This window comes from Rhea americana, unplaced genomic scaffold (genome assembly GCF_003343005.1).
Source record: "Rhea americana isolate MKP2758 unplaced genomic scaffold, rheAme1 scaffold_48, whole genome shotgun sequence".
NCBI lineage: Eukaryota > Metazoa > Chordata > Aves > Rheiformes > Rheidae > Rhea > Rhea americana.
In genome coordinates, this window is record NW_028186623.1 from 2,620,379 (window position 1) to 2,632,467 (window position 12,089).

The following is a 12,089-nucleotide window of genomic DNA, read 5'->3' on the forward strand; positions in this document are numbered from 1 at the left end:
CTCGGCAGTCAGGGAGATTTGCAGGATGATGACAAACACACCTTCAAGCTCCTTGCCCAGTGAACGCTTGAAGGTACTCATTATCTCATGTTTAAGTACCTTCGCTCACCCTTCAGCCCTGTTAAGGCTACTGGGGAGTTTGCATGGGATTATCTCATTGGCTGTCTTTCCTTTCTGCTGCGTGGTGTTCGTTTCACTGCAGGCTGTATTGGAGAGCAGTTACCCAGGAGAGATTTGGTTACCTTTGGCTTCAACAAAGGCAATACCAGATGCTCAAGAAACAGTCGGAGATATACATATATATATATATGTTTTTTTAAACCTGTTTACTAGCCTCCATGGCTAATGCTTTGAGCTGGCTGAGCTTGTTTGGTAGCCTTGGGATCTTTCTGACAGGTGAGTTGATAACTCTCTTGCCTTATTGTTCTGTCTGTGTCTCCCTCGCTCGCTCTTTTTTTTTTTTTTTTGGATGGTGCTGTTGTCATTACCTTTGGAAAACTTTAAGGTGTTTAAGGTGATAGGTGCTTAACTAATTGTGATCATAAGCTGCACTTCTTCGAAAGGCACAACTTTTTTGGAGTTCATTGGAGGAGAAGACAGGCAGAGGAAGAAGAGGATGTGCTTTTCACCAGGTCATCTTAATTTTCTGTGTTTCTGTTTAAGAGAGAAAAATCAGCATGGCAGTGTTTTCATGTAATAATAACAAGAAGGTGCTTCTCGAGTGTGGGACATCAGATTGCTGATGCATCAGATTTGCTCTGCAAATCAGAGAAAAGAAAAGCTTGAATTTACAATGGATAAGGTATTCTATGAAGTTTTAAACTGAAACTCTTCTCCCCACCTTGTACGTTGTTTTTTTCAGTTCTTCAGACGTGGACACACAAGAAAAACTCTTTGTGAGGAGCTTTATGTGAAATCTTTGTAGTTGTTAGAGGGAAGCTCACTTTTCAAAACAGGATTTTGTTAGGGCAGTGGCACATTAGAATCTAAATCTGATAGACTTGCAAAACAAAGCTAAGAAATCTGAAAAGGGAAATAATAACTTAGTGCTGATTCCTTCCTTTAAGCTCAAGTTTCAGATATCTTATTACTCATGGAGCTGTTTATCACCTTACCCTTACAGAACGTTCTGTCGATTGACATCAGAAAAGGGGTGGGTAAAGTTGCCTTTGCTTTGTAGACTGGATAATTGATAGAGAAAGAGATGAAGTGTCCTGGTTGAGATTACACAGCAATACTGTCCTCCCTGTTCTTCCTGTTTTGACTGTTTGCATCAGATTGTGTTGTTTGTCCTCTATTGAAAACTCAGATTCTGACCTTCTGGCAAACAAAATGTGACCTTTTGGAAAGCCAATAAAGACATGCAAAAGTGTGGGTTTTTTTGTTGTTGTTTTTGTTTTCCAGCTCAGAGTGGTTTGGTTTTGTTTGATAATGCATCTGAAATTAGAATGAGTATCTAAAGGCTATTGGAATTTCCCCCAGAATTTGATGCTCAGAATATTTACTTAGAAACCTTAGTGGAACAGATTTTAGTACTGAAAGAGAAATGTTTGCTTAATTTTAACCACCACAACTCGAGAGTGAATGGGAGTATGGACAGGGAAGTAATGTTGTTCATTGGCAGAATCAGGAAGTTGTTTTATTTCTAGCTTTGGTGTGCTCTGTGGGACTTTGGGAGGTCACCTAATTTGTGTAGGTATAATAATAATGAGGTGATTATTTCAATGTGGAACATGAGACTCTGTGATTCAGAGTGTTGAAAAAAGATTCTTTTTAACAAGACACATTTTTTCTGTTTTTTTCTAATCGTTTCTAGTGGAGTTGTCACTACACTACCTGCGATGCTGTGATCTGTTTGTGAAGAGTGCTTCTCTATAAAGGCAAAGCATTGTAGCTAATAACAAAAGTTGTTGTATTAGTAGTATTAGCAGCGTTAACATCAATGATAAAATTATATAGACGTTCCATTAGGGCATTAATAACTGACAGTTCAGCTGGAGTCTTGAATCTTCATTGCCACCTTAGATTTCTTTCTTCTGCTTTCTCATAGGAACCTCTTCCCTCTCACCAGAGTGCAGCATAGACTGCCAGACCCGCTGTGTCATAGATTGCACACAGGGACATTACTACACAGCCGGCAACTGCTTGGAATGTCCAACTGGCTTTTAGTAAGTCTCCTTCCTTCCTTAAACATTAGGGCATTTGGGAAGTCATGCTTATGTTGAGAAAATACCGAGAGACATCTTGTAATGCAGTTTAGGAGGTGGAGCGCTAGTCCTTGACAGATGAATGATCAGCTGGCTAGGAGAGCATCCATCCCTGGCTTAATGAATCCATCCATCCTTGGGGCTTTCTGCACTGATTGGTGCTCACAACTCCACTTCAAGTCAGTGGGAGTGATTATGCTTCAGCATATTAATACCATAGTCTCATTAAAATATAGGACAGACTCTACCTTCCTGGGGAACATAAGCTTGACAAAGCCAGCTTCCCTCTGAGACTGCTTAGGGCAGGTTTTGTGTATTCAGCTTAGGAGAGGCAGGAATATTATCACCTGCTTCTGTAGCAGCAGCGAAGATTAGGTTGAGTTTCAGCTTACAAGGAGCACACAAGATGTCTGGCCCTCAATGCAGGGAATCCTCTATCCTGCGTTCTGGTTTGGCATTTGTCAATATGCCAGTGGAAAAATGTGACGTTAGCTAGGAGAGTCTGAGTGCAAAGAGCAGTGAGAAGTGTTACAGCGGTGGGTGGTTGCTTTCCAGAGGTGCTGAATCAGAGAACGAGGCTATCAGCCGACCCGAGCTGCATTCCGAGCAAGCCCTTGTTGAGTCACGTCCAGCTCTGGTGTTTCATCTGCAACTTGTTGTAGAACATGTTTGGCCTTCCTCAGGAAGGAGCTGTTTGGACTGCATTCTCTTGACACACATAGCTCATTTTAAATGAAAGTGGTAGTAGTCATCTCATTGTGTTCAGACACAATCTCAAAGCAAGATTAGGAAGACAGGTTTTGTACAGATTGTCTTGAACCCAAAGTTCAGGTTCCCAAACCTCCTATAGCAAATTCTGTCCTTGTACGTGCAATCTAAGCATTATGCGTTGACACTCTGAAAAACTAAAAATGTGTTAGATCCCACTGAGATTCTGGGGGGAACTGACTGAAAGCACCCTTCCTTGGCTAAAAGAGCATTTGTTTCAGCAGCTGATGATGGGATCGTTACTGTATCTGCACAACACGTGTACTGGTTGTTAGGGAATGGAATCCCAAAGAAATAGAAGAATTTATTTTTAAATCTTTTCGTATTTTGAATCCAGTTGTCCAGGGGGTCAAGCAGCTCCAAGGAAATGCCCGGTGGGAACAGCCAATGAACTTACTGCTCAAGCAGACATCACAGCCTGCCGGGTAAGCTGAAGGATGGGGACAGAAAGCAAGCAAATAGAAGCAAGACTTTCTATCTCTGCTCACATATATTTTGAATCATCTGATTTCAGCCTGCTTCTCAGATTTTGCAGTCTAACTTGAAATTTGTCAGGAAATTCTTCTGCTGTTTTTGACTTTGATTTGGCTCAGAGGAAACAGTGTTTCTGTTTTCCAGGTCCACCTCTGGGTGGACACCAAGCAGCGCTCTCTTGATTCATTATTTATGCTGCTGACGACAAGAAATAAGTATTAGGAGCTTTCAAGAGTACACAGGCCATATTTTGAAAACATTCCAAGATCCTTTCTTTTCTCACATTTGAGCTAGTGATGTGTAGAACTTTGCTGTTCTACGTTATTTATGCAAAGAATACATTTCTTTGGATCTGACGCTTAGTGATCTCGCTATAGGTTTGTCCCAATGGCTATCTCAGCCTGGGGAGTGGAGCTGGGTGCCACGCGTGTCCAAATGGCTATTCATGTGAGCCACGCAGTGGTGTGCAGCGGAGCTGCAGTCCTGGTCAGTATTCTCCAGAGGGAGAGTTGGAGTGTTGGGAATGTCCAGAGGGATACGTTTGTCCAGACGGACGGAACAGGCAGGTACAGCATAAGCGTGTTACTCTTCAGGCAGATTTTCCTTCTTTCTGACAGACAGGGCCTGAACATGAATGTATTGTCAAGACAGGACAGGTCTCCCTGGTTTAATAGCTGGATATAGGCCTTTCTCCAGCAAAAACAGCAGTTCAAAACAGTTTAGTGATATAGTAAATCTGCGAGAGTCTACAAGTGGCTTGTGTTAAGAGAAGTAGATACTATCCAAGTTCCAAGAGTGTTTGTGTTCAGAAGACCTGCCCCCATTAAAACCCTCAGCTGAGAACCTGAAGGAGTTCAGAGTTTGAGGCACCTTTTTGCTTCCTGAAATAGTCCCTAGGGAACAGAGCTGAAGCAGTGCGGGGAAGGGAGGGGAGTGCACCAAAGGAGGAAAGTCTGTGCTTTGTTTCTTGTACAGATTTCAGAGTCTTGCCAGTTTTCACCTAGCACTTGCTAGAACACTTTACTAGGCTTTATCCTGACTCAGGTCTCTCTGGGACAGAGGTTGGAGCAGCAGTGGTCCATTTGGTGGTATGATGAGAATCTGTTTCCTCCCTTTAGCGTTGTTTGGCAGGTCAGGAGCCAAATCCAAGCAGCACTCATTGTGTAACCTGCGCTCTTGGTTCTTTCTCAACTGAAGACACTCTGATCTGCCAGCCCTGCCCACCAGGTAAGTGCATTTCATGAGCATCACCGTCTTCAATTGTCAGAACCTGGAACTTAAAGGAAAAGACCATAATGACACTTTGCTCTGGTAAACTTAGTGCACAGTATGGGAACAGAGGTCAGCTCCTTTTGTCGCAACAAAATTTTGGAGATGAAAAAATAGTTCCTGAAAAAACAGATGCTGCTCAGAAGTGTTCTCATGAAAAGCAGAGAATAAAAAAAGAGCACTGGGAACAAAACAGCTGGTTTTGATTGTTACCTGTTGCACTGAGTTTATGGGAGATCCTGGTGTTGCAGCTTTGGGACATAAGACAGGATGTCTGAAGGTGTTGCAGGGCAGCAAGGGAAGCTTTTACTTTCTCATTCCACACTAAGAACAGTTTTCTTGCTCTGTGATTTTAACTGATCATCTGTAAAATTACTTCACACTTGGACATAGCTCTTTCTGCCTCAGGGTCTTCATTCACTGGCCAGCACAAATACCTGTTTATTGTTGCTGTATTCCAAGGTGACAACTGTAGACAATAAGGATCAAATGACTGAATAAGGGAACACTGTCAATCAATAGCAAAGTTGGGATTGGTAAAGGGTCTTAACTTTTGGATTGCTCCCTGAAGCCGTATGCAGTTACTCACAAAATTGGATATAGAGTTATTTCCTTGGGTGGTTTTTAAATTGGAGTAGAGAGTCCGCTTACTAACGGACTTGCTTTGACAGTAAATCAGTGAATTCTCCTTTCTCTTCTTTTTTACCCAGTTTCTCATTCGGCTTGATAATTCAATGAAATTCTAGTAATTCTATCATCAGGACATTGCAATGTGTCATTGTTGGAGGTGTCATGAATCCCTTAGTGAGATATTGATGCAGCATCAAGCAGGAGAACAGGCTAGGAGAGACTCCGTTTTTTGTTGTCAAATAATTGCCTATCAAAATTAAGAAAGGCGTAGGATGCTATCTCCCATGAATAATTAGCCAAAAACATCCTCTGAAGAAAATAATGGAGTTATTCAGGATGCCAACTTAAGTTGCATTTTATGGATATTTTCCCTTTGGGAATAGGCCAGACACAAAACCGGCAAACTTTATATTTGCCCAGGCTGGTAGCCTGCCACTCTTCAGTTAGAGTGCAGGTGATACCATTCCACTGCTGACTAGCCTCTTCGTGCACTTACCACGCAAGGGAGCAGAGGGAATTTTCTGCTGCATTAAATACCTGGGATGTCCCCTGGGCATGCTAGCAAATGAGCACAAGCCTACTGAGGATTCGGTAGCTAAAGGTTAGCTTTGTGTTCTGCTTGTTTCCAAGGCTCCCCAAGTAAGATCTGCTCCGCTATTCTATACACTGCTTGGCAGTTGGAAATGTCTCGTGCTGCAGGTGGCATTAATATCACTGATCTCTCTTCCACATGCTGTCAGACCATAATGCTTTTTCTATTTGATACAATGTACATTTGCTAGCCCAACAGAAATGTAGCAACACGCCCTTATTAGGATGGCATGAGAATGGTGCAAATGTGAATTTGCGGAAGTGAGTATGTAATGTCACTATAGGGCTGCAGTTTGCAACTTTGGTTCTGCCAAGCTTCTCTTTCCTCCAAGGCTTGTACTGCATATGAAGTGAAGTATTCAATAAGCAGCTCCAGGTGCCTCCTGCAGAGTCACTGAACCCAGTAACTTGATTCTTAGGTCTATAATTAGAATCCCTCTTATTAAATAACAAAGTGTTCCTTTATTTTGATTTCCTTCTGTGCTGCCAGCTAGAAGGAGAAATGGAGTAGTGAAAGAGATCGTGGTGTAGACCTCAACCTCCATAGTTTAGATGCAAGTATAACACACAGATGAGAGACTAGCTAATGGAGTTCCCCTTACCACAGAACCTGGAGAGAGAAAGTGAAAATCTCTTGTGCGGACAGTCAACAAGTTAAAGATTTGCAGAGTACCTCATGCTGAAATTCAATATTTCAGTGTTAAAATTTGTCCCTCCTGTGTTCTGATGGGTAGATTGCACGTGTTCTGTATCAGTTTCACTAAATCTGATTAAATCATCCAGCCCAATTGTAAAGATCACAGACATTAAGGAGTTTGAATACCATCAGAAGTAGGAGAGGCGCTAGGATTCACTGCCTTCTTTTCCACTGTTTGGCTGATTTTTTTAAAATATATAACCCAACTACTGAGTATTGAAAATATGTGAATAAAGTCATTGCTATGCTGATATATAGGAATTTATTTCAAGGAAGCAGTGGCTCTTCCATGCCACAGTTAAATCACTTTTTTCCCCACTCTTCAAATATTGATCTGGAGTTCAGTAAGGTGTTTGATATCGAGTCCTGCAAAATCTCGCTTGGAAACAGTAATTGATTCTAGCTAGATATGAGCATTGCATCACTAAATGTAAAACTGGCAGAAGGATCACAAGTGAGATGGGGTATTAAATTGAGAAGAGGAATGCGGTCCTCACAGGGGGCAGCAGGAAAACTTCAGCTGGTCTTCAGTTCCCATGATATTGGAGAAAGCAGAAGAATGGGAGTAGAGGGAGAGAATAGTTAAGTAGCACTAACTCAAATAAAATTAACTCTAATAATTACTCATTTTCCAAAACATGAAAGGTTTTGGGTGTCTATAATATGTTGCTTTTAAATTAAAGTAAGTGACCAGCTGCTTTCCTCAATTTGTTATATCTATGTGTGTCTGCTTATATTGCAGAAAGGAGCAATTTGTAGCCTTCAGGAGCAGATCTGTTGGTATTTCTGAAATGAGTATGCTCTTGGATAAAAGAACAGCCAATCATGTAAATGGCAGCCTTCAACAAACAAGAGCTGACTGAAATGTCATTGAAATTCAAGATCTCAACATATTCATTCAAATTTAAACAAATCCAGAAAAAATGCCGAAGAAAATCCATAGCCGCCTTTTCTTGTTTTTACAAGTCGCCACAGATGCTCAAAATGATTAATATTTTTAAATATTACTGAGGTGGAAAGCTTTCTTTTCAAAAATTTTTTTTTGGTTAGCTTAAATAGAAAGCTGTGCTCCTGGATTTCTACCCTATGCGGTTTCTGCTTTGTCTTCTCTAAATACAAGTACAGGAAAATGTTTGATTCCTGCCTTCCTCTGCCTGCGCCTCCAGCTTCGTATTAAGGTTTTGGAAGTTCAAGTGCATTAAAGCTCTTATAATGCCTTTTCTGGAGCAGCTGCCATTGCTTCCTCCAGATCGCCCTTGTCCCGACACGAAACAGTTTAGCTGCTGACATGTATTGATGCTGTGAGTAAAAGAGAGAGAAACAGAGTAAAAAGAGAGATGAATGGGCAAGACAAATCCATCTTTGACCTCAAATACTGCTTGAGTTCGCTCACTCCTACGAAACAATTTTAGAAGCACAGGCTATTGCAATGGCCTCCTTTCCTTTCCTTTAAGTGAATCTAGCATCTCATTGCCATTGGTTCTAAAACTCTTCTAATGTGTAAGATATCAGAGCCTGAAGAAGGTGCACTTACTGGCCAGCCATCCTGTGCAGGTTTTAGGCTAATTTCATCAGTCATGTACCACCTCACTCCATTCTCAGGGGTCGTCCTGGATTTAGCTGCTGCTTTTGAGCGCACAAAGCCTAAATAGCCTCTGGGATACTGTGTGCTGTTCTGTCACTCCTATACTCCTTGTAAGTTCTCACTCTGTAACTCCTCTGTTCTGTTTTAGGACACTACTGTCCTCATGTTGGTACTGTCCAGCCTCTGCCTTGCCCACCTGGTTCATGTACTAGTGCCCTGGGGCAGAGTGAGTGCCGAAGGTGCAGTGGAAGCTCTTGCTGCTCGGATGTGGTGGGTCCAGTCCAGCAGGAACGTGATCCCTCTGGGTCACCGGGAGTCCCACAGTGCCAGCACTGCCCTTCAGGTGAGCTGTGTGCTTTCAGTTCCATGTATCTCTCAGGTAAAAGTGAGTGCTCATAAAATATGTCATCCAGAATCAGCTAAAGCAACTCCTGCAGACTTCAGCAGGCTTCAATTCAGCTCCTAGGAGACCTTACTTGATAACATCCTCATGTCGTTTCTCCAGCATTTCAGTATGCTTCCATGTCTTTTCTTGGATTCCAAACTCCACTTGATCTTTATATGCTGTGCTCTGCAAGTAGAGAATAAAAACATGCATGATAGGTGAATGCTTTAGCAGTCCTATATATCACATTGTCCTGTCAGCTTGGTCAGTCACCACCCACCTTAGGAATGGAAAACAATCATAGGAGCATAATATCTCTTAACCTCACTTCTGTTATAGCACATTTTGATTTATCCTGTCACATCCTGTTCCTAAGGCTGGAGCTATGAATGGTCTTCCTGGAAAAAAATTGGTAGTCAAGTTGTAAAGGTCATTGGCAGCATCTTACTCTCATCTCCTAAACGTCACTCTGAAGCTCAGCACTTGAACTTCTCACCAGTATTTTGGAGTGGGATGGATGAGATGTTTCCAAACCATGCTCTGAGCTGACCAAAAGCTGTATGATTGCTTTAGCTTGACCTTGAGCTTGTGCCAGTAAGACCTTTTTAATTAGACAGTATATTAGCTCAGACTGAAGATCATGCTGACGCAATCAGTTATCTGAGTTTTTTTTAAAGTGGAGTTAGTTTTTATGCCACTAGATCAAAGCTTGTTCATATCTCCATTCAGGATGCAACATTAATGTACCCTGACTGGATTTAGCAAGCACATGCTTTTGTATTTCGATTGTTATCCCACCGACACACAGCAGCATGCAAGAAACCCATTACCTCCCTACTCAGAGTTGTCCCAAATGTAGTTTGTGAACCATATGTGTTGTTCTTTCCTTTAGGTCACTTTTGTGCAGAAGCCCTTATGGTCCCTCCTTGCCCAGCAGGGAGCTTCAAGCCCAGAGAGGGACTTCACATACCCAGCAGCAGTGCATCTTGCTTGTCAGGTCTGTGTCGTAATAGATCTTCATTTTGCACTATAGGGGGGAATAATTCTTGCTATAGATCACACTGTAAATTAGGTGTGCGTGCAGGGACTTACAGTTATCATGCTTATTTACTGTCCTGTGGCTAAGGCAATACTGGAGCTTGATGAGGGGAACACCTGTGGAATGTCCTCTGAATTGCCAGATCTATGATGAAGCATTCAGCAATTATTAGAATTTTTCAAGGTTAAATGTACTTGGGTTATAATTTCTCTGAAAGACATTTAAAATGAGATAAAAAAGGAGACTTAACTGAATCTCTAACTGTAAGTCTTAGGAATCGACATATTTTACTGAACTGCCTGACCATGGTGCATCAGAGCAGTGGAAAGGTCAGGAGGGCTTTGGATGCCAGACCTTCTGCGTATAACTGTCCCCTTTGTCCTGCAGCCAAGAAACAAGACCCAGGCTGGTGGCAACTGACATACTACCCTTTTCTGAAGTTTGGGGTGCAGGAGACTGAGAATCCAGCCTAATGTTAGTATCTGTTCAAGGCAGCTGAGTTAGAAGAGTGGTTACCAGAGGCTAGAGGCCTCTCCAGACAGTGGAGAGAAATGAATGTCTCATCAGGAGGTGGGCTTGTTTGTTCTCTGGATGTACCTGTCTCTTTCCCTTGGCAATAGTGGGAGCCAGCGTGCCAAACTGAACTCCACATCTGTCTCATTTAAGTGGAGTCACCTTTATATATAAGGCAAGAAGGTTATCTGCTGAAACTCGCTGTCTAACGTGCTGGGCTTTGAATTAGGAGTGTAAACCAATTACTGCTAGTTTTATCTATTGACTGGCAGGGACTCAGATTTCAGATTGCATTTCCAGAGTTTTTCTGCAACTATTCAGTACTTCCAGCTCAGAATTTCCTGGAAATGATACCACAGATGCTGATGTAACCAGTGGAGAAGCCACTGCCTTCTAGCACTGAAGTCATTTTTTGAGAATACATTTTTCCTGAAGCTCCAGCCACTCCTGCCACTTCACCACAGAGATTCTGATTAGTCCCTTTCCAGGTCCCCAGACTGCCTACACTGTTACAGATTTTCAAAGGAATGACATGGTCACTTCACTAAAACATTCTCAGCAAAAAAATCTGAGCTAGAAGTGGGTTCATCAGTGCAGGATACTTGCATCACCTAAGTATCAGTTTACAGGCTTCCAAATTGGGGACTGTGGAGAGAGGCTTTTAGAGTAAAGTGGCTCTTAGGTGTGGTCTGCTCCTGTCACTCAGCTGACTGGGTCTTCCGGGATATCTGATGGCAATGAATGCAGCAGAGCATGCATATTTCTGCAGAAAGGCTCTTAATGAGCTAAGGTCATAACCATGGAAGGCTGCGGAAACCCTGTCCTTAAGAGTTTAAGTGCCACTTTGGCTAACTTGCATGGAGGAACCTAGATTCTGATATGTATTATATGCAAGGAGGTAGGCACGAGGTTTCCACAGATTTCCAGCCCTATTTTCTGTGACATTTTATTCCAAATGGTTTATTTTTCTTTTTGGTTTCATTTTTTTCTAAATCAGCATGACTTTATGTTGCATACAGTAGGATGAGGTCATGCTAATGATTGGGAAAGCTGCTGAAAGTAACTGAATTTTGCAACTTAAAAAGTGAAGGGTAAATTCTCCCTCTCAAAGGATAGAATTAATGTATGGCAAACTGTGGTTGATTGATTTATTTTGATAATGGCTGTGTGATTTTAATTATTTTTTATAGTGTACCAGTGACTAAAATGTATTTTGGTGAAGATATTCCTTCAAAGTAATAGAGAGCTTTCCTGAAGTCTTTTCTGTTACAAAATCTTTGCTGAGACTATGGAAAGGGAGACCTGACATTCTACTGCAATGATCGCGTATTGCTCATGCCAACCTTGCCTGACTTTGAACGTTTCGGGGCACTTCACAGTGCCATCCAAAATACCTCTTTCACCTAAACAGTGCTGTACAATTGAGATGATGGAGTCAGAGAGATTAAGGGGATGAACTCAATTCACTAAAGTAAGCTTTGATTCAAGTCCAAATTGTTTTGTCCAGGCTCACAAACCACTAGATGCATTACCAGAAACAGAGCCCTAGAGTTCAGTTTCTCAGTCTCCTGTTACAACAGCTGGGTTCTTCACCTCACAGAGATGTGTATGCTAAGAAAATAATTAGCTCCTTCAAATCAAGTCTTATATTATTCTATTCATTCATTTCTTTTCTAGCAAGTAACTCAGCTGCTAAAGCATCTTGACTGATGAGTGATTTTTTTCCTTGCCAGCTAAGACTAGGATATTGCTGTTTTCTGCTCAATTCTGAAATTAAAACCAGGAATGCAATTACATGGTGCAGCAAGAAACAAACCTTGAATCTCATCAAGACAGCAGAATCTAAGAGGCAGGGCCAGAAGTACCTGACAAACAGGGTAAAAGCTACAAAGTAAATTAGAGTTAAAAACACTTTCAGTTTAATCGTGTAA

The 12,089-nt window shown here is 41.8% G+C and overlaps 1 protein-coding gene across 1 annotated transcript in view; it reads left to right on the forward strand.

Annotated features, from left to right (window-relative positions):
• Nucleotides 1–338: 338 nt before the first annotated feature.
• The window catches only part of LOC146589106 (uncharacterized), a 65,987-nt gene continuing 54,236 nt past the window's right edge, over nt 339–12,089 (forward strand). Inside the window, exons 1-7 of the mRNA XM_085316730.1 lie at nt 339–396; nt 2,051–2,168; nt 3,313–3,400; nt 3,827–4,015; nt 4,568–4,676; nt 8,370–8,564; nt 9,499–9,603. Of these exons, the coding sequence (XP_085172856.1) occupies nt 339–396; nt 2,051–2,168; nt 3,313–3,400; nt 3,827–4,015; nt 4,568–4,676; nt 8,370–8,564; nt 9,499–9,603 (862 nt within the window). The remainder of the gene's footprint in view (nt 397–2,050; nt 2,169–3,312; nt 3,401–3,826; nt 4,016–4,567; nt 4,677–8,369; nt 8,565–9,498; nt 9,604–12,089) is intronic.